General features: G+C 42.5%; 4 protein-coding genes across 4 annotated transcripts in view; 2 read left to right on the top strand and 2 right to left on the bottom strand.

Annotated features, from left to right (window-relative positions):
- The first annotated feature begins 409 nt into the window (after positions 1-409).
- On the top strand, positions 410-6,547 carry ctsf (cathepsin F). The gene is made up of 14 exons (XM_083980454.1): positions 410-704; positions 1,443-1,553; positions 2,042-2,123; positions 2,930-2,985; positions 3,153-3,225; positions 3,710-3,823; positions 3,978-4,126; positions 4,270-4,366; positions 4,504-4,584; positions 4,805-4,924; positions 5,089-5,153; positions 5,269-5,359; positions 5,498-5,556; positions 5,913-6,547. Exons 1-14 carry the CDS (start codon positions 456-458, stop codon positions 5,985-5,987), a joined length of 1,422 nt encoding a protein of 473 aa, XP_083836580.1. The 5' UTR covers positions 410-455; the 3' UTR covers positions 5,988-6,547.
- A 945-nt stretch (positions 6,548-7,492) lies between these two features.
- Positions 7,493-13,181, top strand: eif1ad (eukaryotic translation initiation factor 1A domain containing). The gene is made up of 5 exons (XM_083980064.1): positions 7,493-7,661; positions 8,588-8,709; positions 8,818-8,926; positions 11,437-11,545; positions 11,638-13,181. The coding sequence occupies exons 2-5, from the start codon at positions 8,623-8,625 to the stop codon at positions 11,828-11,830; spliced, it is 498 nt and encodes a 165-aa protein (XP_083836190.1). The 5' UTR covers positions 7,493-7,661; positions 8,588-8,622; the 3' UTR covers positions 11,831-13,181.
- A 1,528-nt stretch (positions 13,182-14,709) lies between these two features.
- LOC310992281 (N-acetyllactosaminide beta-1,3-N-acetylglucosaminyltransferase 2) lies at positions 14,710-16,089 on the bottom strand (the record flags this gene model as incomplete). Its single annotated transcript, XM_083980302.1, has 1 exon — positions 14,710-16,089. The coding sequence occupies one exon, from the start codon at positions 16,087-16,089 to the stop codon at positions 14,710-14,712; it is 1,380 nt and encodes a 459-aa protein (XP_083836428.1).
- A 5,553-nt stretch (positions 16,090-21,642) lies between these two features.
- The window catches only part of nrg2b (neuregulin 2b), a gene marked incomplete at both ends in the record, with an annotated part of 54,346 nt that continues 50,032 nt past the window's right edge, over positions 21,643-25,956 (bottom strand). Inside the window, 3 exons of the mRNA XM_083980338.1 lie at positions 21,643-22,125; positions 23,384-23,567; positions 25,512-25,727. Of these exons, the coding sequence (XP_083836464.1) occupies positions 21,643-22,125; positions 23,384-23,567; positions 25,512-25,727 (883 nt within the window). The remainder of the gene's footprint in view (positions 22,126-23,383; positions 23,568-25,511; positions 25,728-25,956) is intronic.

The raw sequence follows: 25,956 nt of genomic DNA, 5'->3' as shown, positions 1-25,956 counted from the left end.
TCCTGTTCATGTTCATCATGCTCGTTTACCTACCTATCCTCGTGATCTGGATTGCTTTGCCCTGCCCTATACAGGTGAGGACGGAGTGAACTTTAGAAGATTGTGTAATAATTGTAGTCACCAATATTACCAGTTTGTTTGGCCCATCATCTTGAATCATGTGCTTGGGTAACCAGTTATAACAGATTAATAAGTGAGTTATTGTTTGATCATGCAAAGTGGATGTGAACTACAGTGTGGGTGCAGTCTTAAACAGACCCCGCCCATTAATACTCCCAGTCTCCTCCCACAGCCTCAACCCAGATTTGTTTGGCAACAACACTGCAGCTGTTCTTATCGCCTCCGATTATAGTCGCATCGATTTTTCTTGTGGAAAAGCAAACATCCCGCTGCTTTTTAAGTGAGCCGTGACTGGACACCGGTCCCTTTTCCCGTTGACCACACACCGGGACAACATGGTGGCTGGACCAAGCGCTTATCCGGTAATCTTGTGGCTGGCCCTGGCCGCCGTGCTGGGCGCTGTGCTCGGGCTCGGCGAGGACCTGGACCGGCCTCTGATCGGGCCTCCCGGCTCTCCCATCCGGCTGCATGAGTCCGACCCCGGCCTGAAGAAGGCTCTGGAGTTCGCAGAGGAGCGCTACAACCGGGGCTCGAACGCAATGCACCTCCGCAAAGTCAGTCGGCTCCTCTCTGCAAGCAAACAGGTAATAAGAAGAAAGAAAGACGCTGGCTTCATTAGCCTATTTATTTTCATATCAATTTCATATTTTTTATTGAGCCTAATCACAACACCCTGTCGTATTTTTTTTGTTATAGTTGACTAAAAATAAATATAAATGAGTTATAACTGTGTATTTCATGGCAGTAAATGCTGTACGTGCTGACTTCTTTGTAAACAACAGAGCGGCCCTGAGCTGTAGAGTTAGCGCAACACAAGCCGGAAATAAGGAAACCTGTTTTCAAAATAATGACACAATAACCTGCTTACTGCGGTATAAATGTTTCCTGATCATACAATAAACATGACTACATTTATGTTTCATTGCATGCTTCCCATAATTGTTTTGCTTGTTTAATTTATATGCCTTATTTAAAGCCTACAAATAAATGTTCTCAATGTTTTTATTCTGTCCGGAAGTCTCATACATCTGACAGCACAACAATCGCTGAGTAAACTCTGGCTTGACACGACAATTACAAATGACCGCACTAATGTTGTTTTGTTCATCACCACATCCATCTGACCCAGTGCTGCTGCAAAAATCAGCATCCAGATTCTTCAACATGCATAACATAGATTTGCAAAGACCTTTGTTTGACTAATTGTCTTTCAGATATTCTGGACTGCAACACAATCAGCATCATGTCTGAACATAATATGCTAGATTTTTTTGTTTGTTTGTAAATTTAATGATCACTGTATGTGTGTTTGTGTTTTCTAGCTGGTTAAAGGAATTCGCTACACCATAACAGTGGAAGTGAGCAACACTCAGTGTAAGAAATCCACCATGCTCAGGACATGTGACTTCTATCCCGAGTCAGAGAAACTGAAGGTTTGTGTGTGTGTTTGTGTCGGAGAGAGAAAGAAGATTATTGTCGTGGTTTCAAATGAGCAGATTTCTCAAAGTTTTTAACATGTAGAAAATGGGAATATGCTTGTTAGTGCATTTACCTCCGTATCGATTTTTTATTGCAGCAATGTACAGTAGTTATGTTTGTTCTGCAGAGATTTCACCAGTTAAATGATCTTGTGACTTGAGTCTGACTCAAAGTAACCACAGGCATGCTCACACCTCATGTCCCCATGCAATCAGCTGACATTTTTCCTGTTTCTGTGTATGACTTTATAGTGGAAAGAACCTTTAGAGCCCCCTCTATTTCACACTCTCATAACTCATAAATAACCTGTTTGGTGCTGTCAGCTTGGTCTGCAGTGTGAATACAGATTCAATCAAGTTGTAATATAACTGTACATGACAGTGTCAGATGGATTCAGTGTTGGTACATCTCTGTCAGCTTTGTATGTTTTTCTTCATATCAGACAGAGCTGTGTGTGTTTGAAGTGTGGGACATCCCCTGGCAGGGCACTTCAACTCTGCTCAAACAGAAGTGTCAGCCTAAAGGTGAGTCAGCACAGCAGCACATAAACAGCAGAACACACTGATTTGTGACAGAAGTGCTGTATCAAAATATGGCCAAAGATCACAGTTTTCTGTAGCTCCTCTGTAATGATGTCTCTTTTTTTTTGGACATCTTTACTCCTCTATAAGTCCAAAGTAGTTGTTATCACTGTTGACCTTCTGTTTTTGTATTTCCTGTGTTATCCCATTTTCCAGCACAAAACCAGAAACAGTTGAAAACAATTTCATATTTAGTAGATAACCATTAACACGCATTCCTCATCCCTGCTGTATTGATTGATACAGACCATGCCAAAGCAACCACTCAGCACATGGACTTAGTAACTGAGCAAAGATTATGCAAATATTTCCTTCATCTGGACTTTATCTTGTTCTGTTTTTGCCTGAAAAAAGTAACAGGACTTGACCTTTATTTCTCAATGATTATATAATGCTAATGTTTACTAACCTGGTCAATAAGTGATGCTTATACCAAAGAGGAGATTAGGTAAAGGGTTAATAAAAGATAACTCCATCCATAAATATTAATATTATTCTTATATTATAAATTACACGTATTATATTATTTTCCCTGTAGATAAAAACAGGCTTCTCTCTGTTGTAGTTCCACTTTTTGATTTCAGCAGTGAATCAATCAAAATGTATCCTCAGTCAGTGTATTTGCATTTATTTAAGTGAGAAATTAGAAAACCAGACACCGTGCACTTTTGAAGACTTAAAACATGAATGTAGGTGTTGTGTTTGTAGTGATCTAACATGTTTTCCTGGATGTCCCTCTCTCTTATCAGTTCAAGTAGAGGAGACCAACAAGGTGGAGGAGCAGTCCAACAGCCAGTCACCAGAGGTAAAAAAAAAAAATTACGTCACTATCAGATCAATAACAGAATTACCAGCAAAATGTTGACAGTGAGTTTGGTCCTGCTGTCTGCTGTGGTCAGTTTGGTCCTTGTAATCACTTGACATTGAGGTTTGTGCTGTTGATTCACTGTTTGTTTGCTCTCTATCTGACAGGAGTCAGTGGAGCTGTTGGGACAGTTCAAAGAGTTCGTGGCAAAATACAATAAGGTTTACAGCAGCCAGGAGGGTGAGTGGCTGACACGTTTACGTACTTCATACACACCAAGCGTAGCAGGTGCACAATGTGCTGCATTCCTGTCTGCACACTGTTTTCTGTTCCCGCAGCCTATTGTGTAAAACCTGTTTGAAAACCTAAACACAAGGCACAGTGATGTAATCAGTAACCATAGACATTGGTTATAAACACCTAATCAACAGTGAATAAACTTAAAAAAATTTAAACTGGCAACGAATCCAGATGAGAGATTGAATACAAAACAACCAAGAGAGAAACTAAATGAACAGAAAAACTTTGAGACTATGAGGTGCTTTGTTGCTACATATTTGATGACTTGGATTAAAATATATTTATTATCAATGTGAATGATGATTCAGACACACTGTCGTAGAAAAGTCGAAAACACCACCAGTGTTAGCAAAATGTGACATTGTAATACACAGAGTAGTGTAACAGTTTTTGAATCTGTGTGTATGACCTTTGACCCTGGCAGAGGCAGACCGCCGTTTGCGTATCTTCCACCAGAACCTGAAGACCGCCGAGAAGATCCAGGCTCTGGACCAAGGTTCAGCTGAATATGGAGTCACCAAGTTCAGCGACCTCACTGGTGCGTGTTTGTCTCTGTGTGTGCACATGTGCCTGTATTTCCACACAGCGTCCAATGAGGAAACATACCTTCTGCATTTTGTGTGTTTCCATCAGCTTTTCTTCAAAAACAAAGTAACAAACAGTTTGCTGCTCTCCCATCTGTTTCTTTCCAGAGGAGGAGTTTCGCTCTACGTACCTGAACCCACTGCTGAGCCAGTGGACTCTCAAGCGGCCAATGAAACCAGCTTCTCCTGCCCGTAGTCCCGCCCCTGCCAGCTGGGACTGGCGGGATCACGGAGCTGTCAGTGCCGTTAAGAACCAGGTACCAACACGCAGAGTTAATTACAGTGCAGTCTCTCTTAATAGCATGCTAACTAATGAATAAATTACAGATCCTGCTTGCGTCATGCTGACTGGTGTGTGTGTGTGTGTGTGTGTGTGTGTGTGTGTGTGTGTTTCTTGCAGGGCATGTGTGGATCGTGCTGGGCATTTTCTGTTGTAGGAAACATTGAAGGCCAGTGGTTCCTGAAAAATGGAGCACTGCTGTCACTTTCTGAACAAGGTTACAAAGACACAGATACACAAAAAACTGATGATAAGATATTTCAATAATGATCTCCTGCAGGAAAAAAAAAATACTGTTTACAGTTACAGATAAAAAACACGATTTGATTGGTTTATTGATTTGTTCCCACACAGAGCTGGTTGACTGTGATGGGCTGGACCAGGCGTGCAGAGGAGGACTGCCATCAAATGCTTATGAAGCCCTTGAGAAGCTGGGTGAGAATGATGTGTACAACCACACTGAGACGTTTTGCAGTCCAAAGAAATTACAGCTAATTTCTGACACAAACAGCTGCAGAGAGAGGGTTATGTAGACTTGCATACATCTGTAGTTTGTGTTGATAAAAGAGTTTTTTTGTTCGCTTTTCTTGCATTAATGCTGAAGCTGTGTATTCTTTTATAACCTCTAAAACCGTCTTCCTCATGTGTGGTTAAGGCGGCGTGGAGACAGAGACTGACTACTCTTACACTGGGCACAAGCAGAAGTGCGACTTCACCACAAACAAAGTGGCCGCCTATATCAACAGCTCTGTGGAGCTTCCCAAAGATGAGAAGGGTGAGCGGGGGAAAGTGCTGAGGACTATATCCCAAGAAAGTCCTTCTGAAATACTAATGAAGAATGTACTTATTAATTAAGAAGATGTAAATTGTGGGTATATTTTGTTTCACAGTTTGAAACAAGAAGCTGTTAAATTGACGATTTTCACCTTTTTTCCTCAGAAATTGCTGCTTGGCTCGCTGAGAATGGACCAGTCTCTGTTGCTCTGAATGCGTTTGCAATGCAGGTAAGTGTCTGTGTCACCACAATTACACACACCCAAACAACAGAGACTCAAAATTTCAGCATAATCTAATTATCAGCATGTAACTGTATGTAATCCATTTTATTGTCTTTTGCAGTTCTACAGGAAGGGTGTGTCTCACCCTTTTAAGATCTTCTGCAACCCCTGGATGATCGACCACGCTGTGCTGATGGTCGGATACGGAGAACGTACGTTATACTGTTTTATCACTTTTAATTTGTCCAGTTTTTACCCCTGAGAACCAAAGGCAGACACGTCTAGACTGATGGTAGTTTGTGAATCCGGATGCGGTAAAAATCATTGTGTGGATGTTTTTGTGTTTTCAGGTAAAGGTATCCCATTCTGGGCCATCAAAAACAGCTGGGGGGAGGATTATGGAGATCAGGTAAGACAACTAGGGCTGCAGTTGCTTTCATTATCAATTAATGTGCCAATTGTTTTCTGGATAAACTAGTTCACTACCACAGCCCTACCGCATATGACGTAATTGTGAAGATTTGTACTGTATGTTAATTGTTTTTGAGACTGGCTAATATAAGAGTTGTTGTTTCCACAACATGTCACGAGGTTACAGGCTGACCTCAGGTTCACTTTAATTCACAAAACTAAATATTATTTTGCATAATGTTGCATTTATTTATTATTTATCATGATGTCACAGGATAAAAATAATTAAATTTTTGACGCTCTGTCTCTGTCTCTGTCTCTGTCTCTGTCTCTCTCCCCCTCACACACATGCAGGGTTACTACTACCTATACAGGGGGTCCAACGCATGTGGCATCAACCAGATGTGCTCATCAGCTGTAGTCAATTAAACCCGATACCAGCTGCCGGCTGGCTGTATCTCTACAAAACTCATAAGCACATCTGATCCTGAACGCATGAAGAGTGTCACAGTCCAACACATGAAGTCCTGCTGAAGTTGCTTTTCCGTTAAACCAGACTTGTGTACCACCTTCATAAGATCACCTGGTGTGCTGCACCAGCACTGATACAGCTAGGCTTTGCTGAGAAACCTTACCATGGTCATTTTAAAGTAGGTTTGTTGTGCACATTTCATTCCATTAGTCTTTCAGGTCATAATGACTGCAGTGGTTTAGGCAATATTAACAGTATTTTTAACTCAACTTTCCTTACAGTAACTGAGCCCATCTTTGATGAGGTGTGTGCACTAATTGTTACTAGACTAATGTCATGTCAGTTTTCTTGGGTGTTTTGTAGCTAGTGTTTGTGCTTATATGTCGTGTTTGAGATAAGCTTTTGAAAGTTGAGTGGTTTTCTATAAAGTGATTTGCACAATTACAACAGAACTGGAGTTCAATTGTAATAGCTGTGAGAAATGAATGAAGTTTGAATAAAAAAGAGTGTAACCCTATTCTTTCTTTATGGCAATCTTTTCTTGAATGAATTGAAACAGAATGAACATGCATCAAAACAACACATGCAACATCAGATTACAGTATACACCCTATGTATACACCACTACAGTTGCATAGTTAATCATGTCAGTGAACATATATTCTTTTGTAGTCTGTCATATTCAAGTTATATTTATGTCATATTTAACAAATCACTGAAAACAACTGAAATATGAAATCTGCCACCACTGAGGACAACCGTTTCTGTACCTTGCTTGGTATATAATAATAATAATAATAATAATAATAATAATAATAAAGTTTATTTATTTATATAAAGACATGAGCTCCTCCCTGGTTTTGTTAATGCATCTTAGTTATTATTATTTATTTATTAATTTATGTCGCTTAAAAATATAGAAAGCAATTTTTTTTCTTATTCTTTATAATTCCTTTTCTGTATTATTTCACAGCTCCGATTTATGTTGAATTAAAATGCCTAATATATTGTATCCTTTGCGCCTCATCTGTTACAGTTTGGTGTTGCTTTGTTTTCCCTCATGAATCCATGTTTTTGCACTTTTATACCGTACTTTATTTTTCACCTGTATTATTATTTCCATTGATAGTATGTATTACAAGAGAGACAGAGAAAAAAAGAGGACATGAGCTTCACTGAACACTTGCGATCTTGAATGTTGCTCAATTGAGCTCAGGAACTCTATTTCCCAGAATGCACAGTCGCTGCTACGGAAGAAGAAGATATTTTAATGTAAACAATAATAAATTAATGCCAGTATAAATTAAGTCAGACAATATAAATAGGTTGGTGGTGCTAAGTGAGTTTAATCAACACTTTAATGTAATATTAAACTCATCCATGATTAGATGATCCTTTAGCCTGCAGATGAGAGGAAAACAGGAAACGAGTCTTATTTTGAAAATAGTTGACCAGTGGACACCGGAAGTGAAACATCTGCTGTTGTCAGAAAACACTGTCGCATGTGGCTTGTCTGTGTTGATAAAGCATTTCTTCGTGTTCAGTGATTTGTAACAGCTATTGAGCCGTAAACTCCACATCTTGGTCCTTCACCAGACTCGGTCTCTCCTCTCCTCTTCTCCTCTGTCAAGGTAAATCATTATGTAACCTGCTCACGTGGCTCCGCGCTGTGGCAGCAGCAACAGTTAGCTCGCCAGGCTAACTCACTGCCAATGTTTATGTGAATTATAAAGACACAGCGATTTTAACCAACTGAGCGAAGTGAATTAAGGACTGGAGACGTGTTGTTATTCGTCCAGTCATCCAGTGAGGAGGTATAAGCTTTTTAAAGGGTTGTAGCTCATTTAAAACCTGTCACTAGCTGCTTAGCTATTCTGTACAATAAAACTTTATTGATGTTTATTGTTGTTTTTTCCAGTGGCCTAGTTGACATAGTATTCCTTTATTGATCCAATTTTGATTGATTTCTGTATTTAAATTTGTTTTGTCAGATATTTATCTAACATTATCTATTTGCTTGCATATGAATACGATTCTCTGAACACTAATGCTGTAAATTGTTCCTGTAGTCTGATGCATGGTTAAAAAAATCAATGTCTACAGTTATCGATGCATTTTCTATTTAAAATGACCAACACGTTCATCTCAGTAGTGAACAGATGTGGCAGAGTGAAGGATGTGTTTTAACCAGTAGACTAATCACTGTGCAACTGGCAGCTAATGTTTCTTGCATTGTACTCTATGCCTGATCAATGTGTGGGTGTCAATCAACACACCTTAAATGTCTGTGGCTGTTTCGTTTGTTTTTATTATAGCTCTTGCATGACACCTTGTCAGATCTTCTGTTCTTAAATTTTATTTATTTTTCTTTTCATCACGTCATACGACATATGTAAGACATTCATATTTGGTTTTCTGAATTGTAATTGGATTATTCAAGTGACGGTTGATTTTAATTGAAGAGCATTGATTTACGTATTTTTTTTTGTTTTTTTCCAACCCAGCCCTTCTTCAGTGTTCATCAGCACTCTGACCTCCCTCCTCCCTCTCTCCACAGCTGGCGCAGGCACTTGAAGCTGCTCACTGGTTATAATGTCACAGGCCACCAAACGCAAACATGTCGTCAAGGAGGTTCTTGGAGACTTTGTCACGCCCACAGAAAACCAGCAGATTGTGAAGGTGAGCTAGGATTGAACATGTAAACCAAACAATCACCTCATCATCAGACTTGTACACAGCAGGGCTTCATTCTGACAGTGTCTCCATCCTCCACCTGTGCATGTGTAGATCACTGGTAGCCGTGGCAACAACCTCCATGAAACAGTCACGGCTCAGGGTGAGACCTTCCTGGTGAGCATGCCCACCAAGTTCCGCAAGAACATCTGGATCAAGAGAGGTCAGTGATGGGTTTAAACATTATCATAGAGCCACGCTGCAGGTGCATGTCTGTGTAAAAACACAGTTGTTCAAAAGTTGAGAAAAATGTTTTCCAAATGTTGTTGAAAGTGCTGGTTTAATGAGAGGGTAATGCACTGAAAATACTCTAAATTAAGCATAAACTTAAACTGACACTGGATTGTGTCAGTGGCCGTCTTATTGAAATTATGTAAACCATTTATTTTCACTGCTGCTAACTGGCAACTCACTGATCAAAATCTACTGCTGCTAACACATGGGCTACCTCACACAACCCATCATCAAACAACACGAACTGTCCCTCTAATGCTGGTTGTCAAACAGCAGAAGGTCGTACAATAGTGGATTTTTAAAGGTTGATATAATAAACATAGTTTGGAGCCAGAAAACGCTGATAGCTGATTAATCAGCTGATATACCTCATGAAAATAAATCTCATAATGAGTTGACGGTCCAGACAGCTCAGTCAGCAGTCAGCAGCAGCACACTCATTAACTACATTTTAATCACAACAATGCCTTTTGTCCCACACTGTCTCCTGTGGAAAAGACCACGACTGCATAAAACTTCACTTACTGTGGCCTTATTTTGTATTTAGTCTAGTGGGTGTAAATAATGAAGCCCTGTTGAAATATAAATAATCCCAGATATACAGTGGTACTCCCCTGACCTTACGTGTGGTGCAATAAGATGATGTAACCTGATGCCGCTGCTGGAGGGAGCACAGCCACCGGCCGCTGGTAGAGCCGATACTACTACTGAGATAACGAGAGTTTGTAAGAGGCAGCACTTAATTGTCCAAACCAATTAATCTGTCGACCTCTTGTATCCATCTGCAAAATGTCCACACGCAGGTCTCCAGTGAGAGACGGCTGTCAGCAACATCTCTGACCACAAAACCAACCATTTAATATTTCTCTCTCTTGCAGAGTCAGTCTGTGTCTACACCGGCCTCTGGGCTCAGCTTTGGCCTGATCTGATAGAATAACACAAGTCTGATCAGTCCCTGCTGTTCCGCGTTTAGGACAATTATTGATTGTCTATGACTTAGTGATAATTATTTGCTTTAATGACAAGTAGGAACGAGTAAGTAGCACATCTTACAACTACAGTGTGTGAAGTCAGAGTAAAGAGGAGCAACACGCACTTTATTTTTTATGATGACGTCACTGCCACAGGTCAGACCTGGTGCATAGGCTCTTGGTCTCAAGAGTGTAGAGACTATATTGTTGGATTAATCAGTTTGTCCAATAATGTTAGACAGGAAATAAAGGAGCTGGCTAAAGTTCAGGAAGTAGTGGAGCTGTGCATAAAGCCTATTGTACTGGTTGCCAGGTATGCCTAGGGAGCGGCTAGTAGCTAAAGTTAAGCTAACACTAACCATATTTAACGAGCAGCAGCTCCGGTGTTGACAGCGGACTGGAAACACATCTGAATCATTTCACACTAACTCACCTGCAGACGAACCCGACAAACCTGCAGCATCACGCCTGCACCGGAAACGTTACAGTAGCGGCTGACTGTTAGTTAGCATTAGCATTAGCACGATGCCATTTCTCCACAGAGCTATCACGACCTGGCGCCCCGTCTGCCTCACGTGACGTACCCTAACGTACTTATGCTGTTGGCGCAGAGATCATTACATGTTGACGTTGCCAACGTAACCAGATGTGAATATTTATATATTTTGGACCCGTCAAAATTTATAAAACAATTATTTATATACTTTTTTTTTTTTAAATCAGTAAAATTAATACTTTTATTCTGCACCCCTCTAGACGTTCTGTGGATGTGTTATTTTTGAAAAATGATTCATTTTGATGAAAAAGTTGTAGCTTTTAACCTTTAAAGGTGTACAGAAATGGCCGTTTGTCCTGTTTGTCGCGCCGAGTTGTCACGAGCTGCAACACGAGTTTACCCGAGTGAGGAAAACGAATTTGATTGGTCGTTATCGAGCGGGCGGGATATTCAAAGCTTGGGGCGAGCCCGAGCTCCGTGTGTGTGTGCGTGTCTCAGACGTTTGAATGACGGATGACGGATCCAATATCCGTGGCTGGTGAATCGTGTACAGGCTGACGTATAATCCGTGCGCCTGCATTATCCAATGCGGAAAAAAAAAATACACACTTTCATCCCGGATTTTCTCAAAAATAGAATTTTGCACAAAGTTTGGCCTACATCGTCTGAAAGATGAGTTATCACATTAATTTTATGACCCAAAGTGGGCTCAAATTCAATTTTCTTTTCTGTACACCTTTAATGTTCACCTTCATATGGCTCAGTTTGTAAAGCAGGCGCCCCATGAACAGAGACTGAACCGCGCTGCAGCAGCCCCAGGTTCAATTCCACCCGTGGTTGCCCTTTGCTGCCTGTCGCTCTCCCTTTCTCTCACTCTCCATTTCCTGTCTCTAACTGTCCTATGATAATTAAGGCACAAAAGCCCCCCAAAATATTTTTAAATTAAATGGTGTGTGTTTTCTGATGGTCAAGGCGACTACGTGATTGTGGATCCCATCGAGGAAGGAGAGAAGGTGAAGGCGGAGATCACCTTCATCCTCTACAAAGACCACATTCAGGACCTGCAAAAACAGCAGCTGTGGTGAGTGAGAACAAACACACAGACAATATTGTTTCATGTCATGTTGTCAGGTGTGACTGAGTGTCCTGAGATGATCCTGAAATTGTCTCCAGGCCTGAGGGGTTCACGGAGGAGTCGCCGGCACAGGACAAGACAAGCAAACAGGAGGAGACGGAGGGAAAGGAGGAAGTTAGTGACTCTGAAGACGACGAGAGCGACCTCTTCGTCAACACCAACCGCTGTAACTACCAGTACAGTGAGAGCGAGGAGGAGGAGGACAGTGAGGAAGAAAATGAGGACAAATAGGGACAAAGAAAATGGTTGATAACGGGAGCACGGAGGGGACGGACAACTGAGAGTGAGGATTGTGTGACATGAGCGCTGTGCTGCTGTCACTTCTGACTGAGACCTGGTGTCCTTGTGCAACAGCTCCCTCTGCAGGTGACGTCCCACAGCCTGTTGGAGACACTGTGACTGAGTGGACTTCGAAATACAAAGTCAGGACAAAATTAAGTCTTGCTTGCAAAATTTTGTTGTTGTTGTTTTTTTTTAAAAGCTGTAATTAATCAGTAAGTTGAAATTGATCAACATTCAAATCAGAATCCTGTGATTTTCTATGTCCGTCCTTCAGAAGGACACGTTTCTACCTGCACCTGTCTTTTCCTTACTGGAAATATTTCTGTGCTTCCAGTACATTATAGTTCATTTAAAGGACAATTCTCTAATCCTCTGTTGGACGAAATGAATATGTTAGAAAGTCACCAAACCAAAAATTAAACAACTTAAAGCATTCATAGTGTTTACTGTTAAACGCATAATTGTCATTATGTCATAATTCGCTGAGTTGAACCTCATGGTACCTGTATGACCAGTCCTGTGGAGGATGTTGTTTTAACCCAGATCTCTGCCGCCCCTCACAGAGCGGCTTCTATTGCTGCTTGTATTGATTTGAATTCTGATGAAGGCTGCCAATAATCACAGATCATCACTTTGTCACACACACACGCAGGGGAAGATGATGTCCGACTGTTCTGGTGTCAGCTGACCTCAGGTCAGCCTGTACTTGATACTCGTTCAGTGTGACTGAATTGTGCCTCAGCTTTGACTTACATTCCTGACTCAGTTGCTGATTTTGATTTGTACAATGACAAACGTTTTGGAAATAGATTCATTGTCGAGTTTGACTTAATTTCCCATGTCGGTGTCTTTTCATGTCCTGTTCAAAGAGGCGTGTGCAGAAGTAACCCAAACATAAAGACATGCACTATGTACACAACATGTACTATGCACACATACTTGACAATATTTGAAAGAGGTCATTGAGGAGATTGGTATTGCTACTGGAACAAGTTGTACTGGAATATCATACTGACATTTCAGCCTCATGGTTTGATTGCGAAACAAAGAAATTACTGAGACAACATGCTTCAAATACCCTCTCTCTGACTGTGTTCATATGATCAGGTCCATGGTAATTATTGGTCCACCGAGAATTACTTTCAACTTAGTTTAGATATTAGCTTTGTTGTCAATCTGTGCAAAGAATTTTGTGGTAATAAAAGCATTAGTTGGGCTGGGTGGATTTCAATTATGAGCATTCAGCCACACCTGTCTTTATTGTGAAACGAGGCAGAAAGATCCACATTCTTCCCTCAAGGTTTAAAGCAGATATCAGCTTCACGGCCGTTTCGGCTAATGCTGCGTTCAAGGCAGGCTTTTGAAACCGTAAGTTACAGCTTCAAGTCACAACTACGACTTGGTAGCGTTCCAGGTAACCCGTAGCTCGTGTTTTTACCATCCTGTTGTCTGTGAAAGTTCCCTATAACGGCCACTCGTAACTTCCGACCCGTGAACTCGTACCAGATCGAACTGGTATGACTTCACAGGAAGGAAAAACACAAAGTACGAGTTTCTTTGAACGCACCATGAGTTAGCAGCCCCCGCCCTTGTCAGGCATCAATTGGTCCTCGTGCTACGTCACCACATTCACGCGCATCCCTTGGCTGCACACACAGCCCTTCATGCCGTTCTCTCTCCTCATTGGATAACACTTGTATCCCACAAGGAAAATTTTCTCCCCGGGTTATAGCAGAGCAGAGTGACGGAGAGACTCGTGTTTAGGCTGAAATACTTCATGTAAGTGATTGCTGACGGAAAATAGGACTATTTAGGACTTATATTAACAAAAACATTCCACTGATATCTGCTTTAAGTTAGTTTTAGTTTCATTCAGGTAGTTTCTGTTTTGGGTTATGGTGGAGGAACCCTCCCAGTTCCCTGCAAAACCAGCTCAACCACTGTAAATTCACCCTCATCTTAGTATGATGACGTTGACACGGCTAAACTTGTTTGGCTTTGTTTGTGTTTTTATTCTGAATACGTATATTAACTCCAGGCGATGCGGTGTGACCACTAGCTGTGGTGGCTGGTGTGGCAAACATTAGCCAACTGTAGGTAAATATGACTGAGATGGTTCACTGACTTTATGACTCTCCTCTGTGCAGTGTAATATGATTTGGCTAAATGTTAAATATTAGCATAACATTTTGCATCATCTCATAACTGTCACAACTGTAACGGTACAGGCACTTTACATTACTGGCCCCTCTGTGACATATAGTTCTTCGTTTAGTTATTCTCTCTATGTTTCCCCACATATGTGAAGACTGTTTAGTCTCAGGTACAGGTGAATATAACAATAGGCTACAGTGAAAAAGAAAAAAAAAACATCCTACTAGTTTGTAATGCAAAATACGTTTTCTTCATAGTAAATGATTAATATGCAAAAAACACAAATTTAGTCCTTTAATTTAATTTAAGTTTTAATGCAAGAATTGGAGAACTGTATAAGCAGTGACGGACTGGTATCAAAAAGAGGCCCTGGCATTTTTGACAGAGAGAGGCCACACATTACACAAACACTATATATATATAAAGATGACGAGAAAAAAATAAATGCATTGATCACCAAGGACTTGAACCCAGACTGGAACAAAGTGTTTGCAGTGACATCAGCATGGCTGCATCTTCACGCGGCCACCTTGGCATTTGCCCATATTGCCCTGTGGCAAGTACGTCACTGACTGTAAGTAAAATTAAATAAATAGAGACATAAGTTATTCAGTGTTATTAACCTCTTGTAACAGGAAGCGTGAAGACTTGTCATCTTTCATTTCTCAGTGTTTTTAACTCTTGTCTCTGGTCTTCAGAGGCACGTCCCCACACTGTCTCTGTGTCCTTTTCATGTTGGCCCACAGTCTGACGAGCTGCTCAGGGCTTCGTTTGTGGACCACCAGGACCCTGTGGTACGAACACGGCTCCTCCTCCTCCTTCCCTGGAAAGTCGAAGGTGAGGAAGGCAGGGTGGTGGATGGGATACGCGTTAAGCTGAACCATACACATCCCTACGTAGACATCATCAATGGGGAACAGGTGAATTCTTTTAGACACGTGGTGTAGGCGTTTGGTCAGTTGGCCTGAGTACACCACCCCACCCCCGCCTGCGTATGCAGGATACAGGCCTCTGTAGAAACTGTCAGGGATGAAGTACTTGGACTTGTTGACTCGGTGTGGCTTGGCTGCACCTATCACGTCTCCAACCATGAAGTCCACCATGGTCTTGTTTGAACTAGGCATCTTGAGCTGCTCCTGGAGATATGTTATTATTTTCGGGGTGTTGACAAAGACGTCGTCGTCTCCCTTAAAGACGAAGTGGGTCTGTCCGCAGGACTGTGAGAACCAGCTCCAGAAGAGCACATCCTTCAAGGTCAGGTTGAAAAATGTGTCTTTGAAGTTCCACTGCAGAATGTCTCCATAACGTCTGCTCTCCATCTGCACCAGCTCAGACACATCTACGCCAAGCTCCTCTGGGTTTTCTTTGCCCAGCAGAAACACTCTGCGGACGTACACCCCGCCTTCTGCTCCTCTGCTGCTGTTGGTCTTCCATCCTGTCACCCAGCCCGCCTGACCCCAGGTCTGTCGAATGGCCTGTCGGTTCTTAAAGTTCAGCTCTGTTGTTTTGATGGCCAGGAGAAGCAGAGGGGGCTCCTTCTCATCTTTTGCCCCGGCCCCACACACTCCGTCTGGCTGCAGGAGGGTTGGGTACTCCCTCGTCTGCATGTTGCTCATAAACTCTTGTATGTGTTGTGGTAGCTTTTTAAAGTTTCTCCTCGTGCTATCCAGGTCGACAAACTCAGAGAAACTTTTCCTCAGCAGGGACTCATCATCAAAGGTGCTTGTGTCATTTTCCCTCCTGGAGTCGTTGGGGTGCAGGATGGGGTTCAGTTGGCGATCAGTGACCTGCTGGAGATGGTTCCACAGAGCCTCCCCATGCAACTGGAGCTCCCAGAAGGCTTTAGGCTGGGGGGCAAAGTTGTTGTTTCTGACAGCTCCTGAAGCCACAAAATGAATCTTATCTGTGAAGGTTGCTGATGCTGCTGCTGCTACCGTGGCGCTCATGCGAATGCATATTGTCATAGCAGCATAGACAAAGAGCAGTGCCAGGCAGATGCATGGGGCGCACACACAGAGGAGCACGTTACGCCAGCGACAGTAACACCGGGCCATTCAACTGCAAAGTCAAAACACACAAGCAAATACAAGTGTATCAGTAGGGGGCGAGAAAAAAGATGAGAAGAAGGTGGTCACTGAGCTGAGAGTTGACAAAACTATCCTCCCAAAATATTTAATTTAATTTATTGATAAGCTTTATTTCGAACATGTATATAAAAGAATATTTCTTATTAATTGCTTTTTATTGTGATGAGGGTTGAAGAGGTGTCTGGCACTGCTTTTCATTGCATTGACCATACACAGGACCTTTAATGTATGACAATAAACTAAACTAAACAGTTTCTTTTATACTACCTTACATGTTCAGATAAAGGCTTGAATAAGGCTTAATAAATAAATAAAATAAGAATATCTATTTAGGAGTTTCACTGGAGCTTTCAGCTGCATCATATGATCTTCATCAGCAGCTGAATTTTGCCTGGAGCTCGTTCATCTACAATCCTTTGATATTTACCTTGAAAAGCTACTAAATGTGCCAACTGCTGTTCTCAAGGTCAAGAATAAACTTTGACCCTCGACCACATTTAAATTAATTTCCAATATTTCACACCTCATCTACTCTATGTACACTGAACAAGATAAGTTTTCTTACCTGTTTCAAGTGAAAGCTCCTGAATTCACTGATCACTCCTCTGTTATGAAAACCAAAGCTGAAAGTCCGTCTGGAAACGACACGACTCCATTCCACATGTATTTCCACTGAAGACAGAAAAAAAACGATTCCCTCTCTTTTACAATCCAGACAAGCATGTGGTGATCAGCCAGGAAGCCTTTCCGTGTTTAGCCTCTACACATGTGGCCTGTCGACAGATAAGGGTACACTAACAGCCAGGTGTGTGCACAAGGGAACACACCCTGACAGAGAGAGCAAACAGGAACGATGATGACAGAGGAGAGTGTCACACATTCAACAACCTGCATAAGAAAGACAAGGATCCTAAAGGTTGATTGTTAACGCTTTGATGTTGATGTCACTATGTTTTAGTCACCCCTCAGCTGCATGTGTAAACCTAGTTTTTCCTGTTTGTCATCTTAAATGCATAAGTTGAGAAAATTTGCACCGCCCATTCATCAGGTCAAACCAGTAATGTTGTGGTAGAGTGGTTCCTGTGATGCCTTCAGGTGTCTGGAATCCCAAAACTTTAGCGTTGTAACATGTTGAGTGACTGCAGGTGTCACTCAGGTGGAGACCTAAGACCAGTCACGTATCGGCTAGAAGAGCAGAAGAATATGTCCCATTGTTGAGTGAGTCATCAATCTAACCATCAACCTTTTAACCACAATTTGTAGTATATATTACAAATAAAGCAAAATCTCACTCTCTCACTCACACACACACACACATAAGGACATGTTTCTGTTTCTTTGAGAATGTGAGGTCATAAATAATAAGGTTTTAAGTTTATTTATACAAACTTTACAAAACACATAGGTGTAGATCTTCTCTTCATGATAGTATTTACAGAGACTCAACTGTTCCCACCAAGATCAACTTATGGAAAAACTTATAGAGGCAGAAACCTTGAGCAGAACCAGACTCGCGTTAAACAGGAACAGGCATCAGAAAGTGGTTCACAGTTGCAGATCTAGACTATCTGTAGCTCGGTGTACCAATGGTGCTTTTCAACTGCAAATTAGAAACTATTATGGTCTTCCTCTGCGAGCTTGAAAGTGTCTAAACCTGATGTACGTTTGAGGTTGCATATTAGAAAACCTACAGAAAAAACCCTAAAACAACAGCTCTGACCCTGAAAGGGATGATAATGGTGATGATGCATCCCAACTCTCTGCTCCAATAATTTTTTTTACACTGATTCCAAATCATCTGATGGACGAATTAAATGAAAGGTATAAATCATGGTCATGTCCCGGAGGTGTGTCAGGGTTGGAGACATTGACTAATTGAAACATACCTGGTGTGAGTTTGGCGCAGACGTGACTGAAAATAGGTCAAAGACTGTGACAATGTCAGACAACACTGCACGGCATCGTGAAGGAACAATGCATTTCAGTGTGGTTAGAGAAGATACATGTGCTGCTGGTGTGTATAGGCATGTGACATACATCTTTTTTTTAATGTCATTATGAGACTGACATGTATGATCTTACAATTAAACTAATTTTTGTCAGTAAACTATTAATGTAGAGGTGGTTGGAGGCGTAGGAGATATAGCCAGTAAACTATGTATAAAACAGATGTTTAGTAACTAACACACAGAGACCATCGTCACCAACACTGCCATCTAGTGTTCCTCTTGTCTCAGTGACCACTTACTTTTTTGGCTACTGGATTTTATCACCGCTCCTTCGTGTAAAAACAGATGTGATAACAGAATCTGAAACAACAAACAACATTAGTGTTTTGTTACAAAGATGACAGGACTGTTTCAAAATGGTAGGAATAAAGTTTTATTTTTCATATGAAGGGGTGGTTTTGGATTTTTCTTCTTTTACAAGTAGTATGTTTTTGATAAAACTTGCAAAAAATCTTCTAGCATATTCCAAGAATGATGGACATGAAGAGAAGGGGATTTATTGCTGAATGTTGAAATGAAGACACATTTTTATTTTTTCACCGAGTGGAAAAACGATTTGCTTGCTGCTTTTTCCATGCACCCAACTACCAGTACCACTAGGACATGCAGGGGGGAGAAAGGGGAGGGGGGGGGGGGGGTGAGGAGGAGGGGAGAGAGGAGAGGGGAGGGGGAGGAAGGGAGGGAGGGGGCGGAGAGGGGGGGGGGGGGGAGAGAGAGAGAGAGAGAGAAAGGGAGGAGTGACGGAGTCAGTAGGTAAAAAAGACAAAGGCAAACTGCTTGACGAACACAAACATGGAAGGGTTTCGTGTATGTGTGTGTGTTGTATGTGTGTGTGTGTGTGTGTGTGTGTGTGTGTGTGTGTGTGTGTGTGTGTGTGTGTGTGTGTGTGTGTGTGTGTGTGTGTGTGTGTGTGTGTGTGTCAGTGTGTGCTTTGTCATGTATGATGTCGGTCTGTATGTGTTTATGTAAAGGGAGAGGGGGGAGTGCAGGGTGAGGAGGAGGAGGGTGGGTGGGGGGTGTTAACATTTCAACTAGCTCTAGAAGCACACTACCCTCACTTGCAGTATTTCCACATTGCAAATCCCAGATTGATTACAGTGATAGTAAGACAAAACTAGCCAGACCTTTGGGCCATGAACCCAAATAATGTTTTTATATATTTCTAGTATGATTCCCCTGAATCTGTGGGGCTCTTTGTCATTTTTAAGATACTTTCTATATCTGTGATCCATGCATCTCCTGTGTGAAAACAGAAAACAAACAGAGAGAAAAAAAAACAAAAAAAAACAACAACTCTACTTATTGGAAACAAACTCTAGCAGGGACACATATTGTGTCTGACACAGTAGCCTATCGTCTTCCTCAGCGAGCTTGAAAGGGTCTAAACCTGATGTACGTTTGAGGTGAAAGAGTTTTCGCCACGAGCAGCCGACTAGTTGGCGTGCTGTTCAGTGTTACTCGTCTGGAGATGGGGCCTAAATCCATCTGCTAGTTGCTTCTGAAGGTCGATAAAAGGGGGTGAGAAAGACATGAAGGTGAGGGGCCGGGTGATGTGGGGTGGAGGAGGGGGGGGGGGCAGACAGAGACAGACACGTAACAGATCATTCAGTCAATATGACCAAGCAAAAGAAGTTCAATCAATAAAGGTATAGGAATGCAAATCAAGGATGCAGTAATCAGTATTATCATATACCACCGTTTGGCTGTGAGCTAAAGAAAGAAACTGTAGAATCAGACTCAGAAACTCGCTCTGTAGCAGTGTGAACCGACCCGCAAGCGATTGTTTCCCATCAGAGCAGTGCCATCGCTAGTGGGGTGAAAAGTGGTGGCGATTCTAGGGGCCCACAGCTGGAGAGGGCCCAGATGTTTCCAGTAGGATTATATTAGTTAAAAAAAAAGAGAGAGAAAGAAAGGAAAAGAAAAGGGGGGAACCCAGAGTGATATCCTCCTCCTCCTCTTAAGGGGGCCCAGAATTCCTAGCTATGTCCCCGCATCAGATGTGGTCTCCAAGTTTTTTGATCATCATCATCATCATCATCATCATCATCATCATCATCGGCGTCGTCGTCACACACACAGCTACACACATGCCCCTTACACACATGCACACAACCTTTGGAAGTAAAAGAACCACAAAAAAGCAACTGAATTTCCTTTCTAATTCCAAGAGTTTTTTTTTTTTTTTTTTTTTTTTTTACACCCACGCTCCCTTAATCATGGCCACATGTGAACGCAACAAACCTGACGGACGGACAGGGAGGAGAGTGAGGGGACGTGGATCTGGCCTGCGGACTGAACTGTGACTGAGATGACGTGCTCTCTCTGTTTTGAGTCTTTTGGCTGTGATGTGATGGGGAAGTCCTGAGACACAGTGCGGCTCTAAGCTGCTGGCATAGGAAACGGGCGGGCTGGGCAGTCCACGGGAGGCCAGAGTCAGGCTGGATTACAACTGGATTGGTTCGGTTCGGTTTGGATCGGCAGCTCCCTGGCCAATGAGGGAGGTTCTTACAGTGCAATGGAGCTTCTGGCAGCGTGAGGATTGGTGGGAGGAGCGTGTCAGTCAAACAAGAGACCACACCTTCCGAGTTGAACGGAGGCGCCGGCCAAATGAGGCTTCATGAGGTGCACACACACAGGCACACACACGCACGCACGCACGCAAAAACACAAATCAACACACACGCACGCACACACTGCAAACACCACTAATGTCATGGCAGCACCCTGAACACCTACAGAGGAATCTGGAGTCACTGTCCCTCAACAACTCCCTAACTCTCTTGTTTTCACAGAAATAACAACAAATGACTGACAGGCAACGAACGAGGACATAAATGACTTAAATAAAAATTGAAAATAATCAAAATCAAAAAAATCATCCGAGAAAAACTACCCTACACATCCGGTTGCGTCAGTGACTAAATGTCCCTGTGAAACGAGCGCATCTCATGGATCATACTCATGTAAACAGACACCTTTTACACAGGAGGAATCAATATTGCATGATGACATAATCAGATCACAGTTCAAAAAGAGGAAGATCCCAAATCAGAGAAAAAACCAAAGCAAAAGGAAGGAAGAGGGTTGGTCTCTATAAAAACGAGGAGTCTTTATAAGAAAGGCTACAAAAACTCAATGGGACCTCCGACTTCAGCATACAGCAAAAGGCACCACAATATTATTCTATTTATCTAACTCGTGAAAAAATTGGCACGTAATTCTCTTATTTTTTCATCTCTCATAATGCTGTAAATCAAAAAACTTTACATATAAATATTTCCCCCCCCGTTATAAAAAAAGTCTTTGCTGTTAGCTAGTAGACAATTTTTGCTGAAATGAAAATAAATATTTCATTTGTTTAGAATATCTGTCTGTTATACAAAATAAAAATATTTCTCCTAGGTGCAGGTCTCTAGTCCACTGGTTGTGTGTAGGAGGAAGGGGTGTGTGTGAGGTGGAGGGGTGGGTGGTGGCGGGGGTGTATGGGTGGGTGTCGGGGAGAGGTTAAGTCTTAAAGGGGCATGTTGTCAGCCTTGGAGCGCTGCGACTGGGAGCCGCGGCTCTGCCCGTTGCTGCGTGTTGCGTGCTGCGGCCGACTCAGCCCGCGGTGAGTCCGTGTGTCGGCACCAGAGGACGAGCGGAAACCCGAGACCGTTAAGGGCGGGTCCACGTTCATGTTCTGCATACTAAGGAAAGGCGTGCTCTCCCCTTGACCGTCCTCTTCCTCCTCCTCCTCCTCCTCCTCCTCTGACTGGCTGAAGCTCTGTGAGCTGTAGTCCCGTAGGCCCGCTGAGCGCTGGGAGATGTGTCCGTTGAGGCGGTTGCGTCGCGGGCGGCGCCGGCTCCGGATGGGCTCCCGTGATGAGGCGTACTCCTGCGTGGTCTCGTAAGCCTCGTCGTCAGGGAGGTGGTAGGGGCTGGACGGTAGACTCCCTGTGCTCTCCGTCAGGTAGGGTCGCCGTGGACGCCGCGGCTGCCTGTATAAACTTCCATCCTGAAGCCAGACAACAGAGAGGGAGGGTCTGTTAGCGCCATGTGGCATCTCACTGAACGTCTCATTACTGTACATACTCACTAATGCACCACAGATAGGGTTAGTGTGTCCAAGCAAATTTCTGTCAGTATGATAAATAGTAATGTTGTGACAGTTTGTATAAATTAAATTCAACCTTTATTCCCACACTGTGATCCATGTTTAGTCAGTTAATTTCTTCCATTATGTAAGTGGTTTAAATTAAATATTATGTATTCTTCTATGTTAAATATATCATGAAATTCTACCGATGGAAATTTGCACTTAATGTGTGTTAATCCGCAACAGAAAATAGTCCCAAACAAAGGCAGTATTTACCCCTGTTTGAGTCACATCAACCTAAACCTATAGTGCCCTGCTGTTTTGGTAAATAATGTAGTCTGTAAATTAAAAACAATAGTCCCTCACGACCCTCAGGGGATGAGCAGCACAGCTTAGAGATGGATGGATATGTATAGCTGTCACCCACTTTCAAAGACGTCCATCTTTGGAATAGGCTCAGGCCTGACACTGAGCGATGGATTGACACATGGCTGGTTTCAATCTTTTCATTTGATTTGTAGACAGTGACAACAATGTATAACATTATCAGCCCTATCAATTAACTGATTAAATACTGTCACCATCACTCTGCTGTTCCAGTGACATGACACACATCTACTTTTATATATGATCGTTATTTAATCAGAGTTTCTCCGAGATTAAGATCTATTTTCCAGGAGAGACCTAACAACGAAAAACAAACACAATCAACAAAACAAAGACAGCACAATTACTCATTAGATGAAACTAAGGACATGGAATTAAGAAGAGCAGTTACATCAATCACTAAAAATATGATGGAAAAAAAAACTTTAAGTTTTGCTATCGCCACATAGCCAACATTAGCATTAACAGCTTTTCTTACCAAAACCAATGTTAACTCTTTTTGCTTTTGTGTCTATCCCTTTTCTTCCACTAAGGTTAGCATGCTAACCAGCTAGCCCCGTAGGCAAGGCAAGGCAAGGCAATTTTATTTGTATAGCCCGTTTTTACAAACAGTTTGTCTCACAACAACATCCTCTGCCCTTAGACCCTCACATCGACTGAGGAAAAACTCCATGGAGTAGCTGTAGACGTAGTTCATGTCAATATTGATGTGTAGCAATGGCACAAAAAAAAAGTTTGATTTGAAACGTTTGTATGGATCAGTGTGATGTCCAGCGTGTAACATACGTACATCAGGACACCGTAGCAGCGGCTGGTCGTCGTCTCTGTGGTAGGCAGCAGCAGCGGGGGGCAGGGAGAGGGCGTGGCTTGTGTTGGGTGAGGTGATCTGGAAGGTGGGCACCTGGGGCGGCAACGGGGGGTAGTGGAACTCCACTGGAGACAGACGTGCTGGCGTGGTCAGCGCCGACACGTACCTGGGAAGGACCAACCGCAGCAGATTAGTTCAGTGCCTAACCCACAACGGTAGCCCATGACATTATAAGCCATAATTTATCTGTTTTACTAAATAGACCTCCTTTTAAACTGCAGTGCCAGCCCTGTTTGAAACACAGAGTCATTTTACTGTTACTGTTGTGGTGCGGGTCTGTGCTGATTCACAACAAAGGATGTGACCAGAGAGGAACGTCAGGATGAACGCCAACTTTTATATTGCGTATGTATTTTAATTTTTAAGTACAGTTGTTTGATTATTTTTGACTTTCGTGTGAAATCACACATTTTTGATTTGTACAGTATCGTATGCACTGCCAGTGAGTCCCATCCATCTGCTTTCTAAAACACTCGGACGCTGTGGCCTACCCAGCATGCACTGCTTCAGTAAGAGGACAGGCCACAAAGAGAAACAACCACATCCACACCTACAGGACACTTTCCACTTCACCTGACCTACAAACTCCAAGCAGCAACGTGAAGTGACAGTGTCGACCACGTCACCGCCCGCTCAGTCCCAAGAATCTGAAAAACACTGTGCATGCACCATCACAGACACTGCTGCACCTCACTACATCTACAGTATGTAGCACCAAAGGGTTGGGTGAGGGTTCATGTGTTTGAAATAAATCATGATGGAGAGATGCAAAGCAGAAGATGTGCAGACAAGTCACTTCAGAAATAAATCTGTCCTTTCTGATGTATCATGCTTGTGAACACATTCCTTCAGGGGGAATTAAGTGTGAAATAATGGACAGAATATTCATGTCTAATGTCAAGTAACTGCACAGGCAACATAATCATCGTAAATGTATAACATGTTTTGTAGAGAGGGTCAGAGGGCATTGTGGGACATGCAGTGAGTCACTAGATGGAAAACAGCAGAAGAGGGAATTAAAGAGGAAACATTAAAGGAATGGTTCACCAAAAACTGAAATTCACCCTCATGCTGATGAATACTCTGGAGTAGTTTTTTATTCCTCAAAGTGCATCTGGAGACCCGGGAGGCCGGATCAGTCCAACGAAAACTTTATATGAGAGTAATAGGGGCAAACAAATAGACACACAAAAACGTCCATAAAACACAAAATCCCTGTAATATTCCTCCACACTGCTCGTCCACTGCAATCCAAGTGTCCTGAAGGGAGATAGTCAAGAGTTTACAGCCTAAACAGTCCTGTATTGAATTTGCCTGGACTTGCCTAAATGACGTTGTTTCGGGTAAACTCTGGACTATCTCCCTTCAGGACACTTGGATTGCCACGGACGAGCAGTAAACAGGAATATTAGAGGGTTTTTGTGTAGTTTTATGGACGTTTTTGTGTTGGGCGCTAATACTCTCATATAAAGTTTTCGTTGGACTACGAACCGGCCTCCCGGGTCTCCAGATGCACTTTTAGGAATAAAAAACTACTCCGGAGTATTCATCAGCATGAGGGTGAGTCAATAATGACTGAATTTCATTTTTTGGTGAACTATTCCTTTAAGGTTATTCAAAATAGTCCCCCCCCCCCCAAAAAAAAAACTTTAATAACTGAACTGCTAGTGAATGGAGCAACTTATCAGAGTGGATGTTCCTTCATAAACAAAATACAAAACATCAAAAAGGTCAGCAGGAGCTCTGTTTCATTAGCTTTCTTCCCTATAGTTGAAGTCACATCGATTTATAAAGTCACATTACAATCATCAGGATGTGGCTAAAGAAGTCCTTCACATGTAGAAAAAGTCATAATAATTTACTGCCACTTGGGGTCGCCAAAGAGCGCAGGGGCTGAATGTGACAACCTCCCCCCCCCCCCCCCCCAAAAAAAAAAACCCCCACCACAAAGCAAAAGTGTTGTAGAATCACGATCAAACACAGCAGCAGAGTTTACCCCCACCCAGCCACCAGCGCTGTCACTGCACACACACAGCATCACCTCCCATACCTGTCACTGTGAGGTGAATCTCTTAGAGAGTCGTAAGAGTCCCCATACTGCATCCCTGGTCCAGATGTGTCCGTACAGCCCCAGTGGGCCGCCCTCCTCGCCATGCACGCCGGGCTGCTGCACTTACTGGTTCCCACAGAGCTGGACAGGCCTCCTGACTGGCAGTCTGAGTTCATGCTCTCTGTTCGCTCCATGCTCCACGTCCGCTCCTCGGGTCTGCAGGTGTGGGCAGAACCAGTTGGAAAGGTTACAATAGCACTGAAGAGGCAGGAGGAGACTGAAGAGGAATGAACAATGGGTGAGAAGAAGAGACCATATATATATATATACACTGTATATATATATATATATATATATATATATATATATATATATATATATATATACATATACATATAATTACGTGTGATACAAGGGATAGCTTTAATGGAAACAGTGCACCAAA

This window comes from Trachurus trachurus (genome assembly GCF_905171665.1).
Source record: "Trachurus trachurus genome assembly, chromosome: 10".
NCBI classification, from domain to species: Eukaryota; Metazoa; Chordata; class Actinopteri; order Carangiformes; family Carangidae; genus Trachurus; species Trachurus trachurus.
The sequence above is the reverse complement of the archived record's forward strand: the minus strand, read 5'-3'. Positions and strand labels throughout refer to the sequence as shown.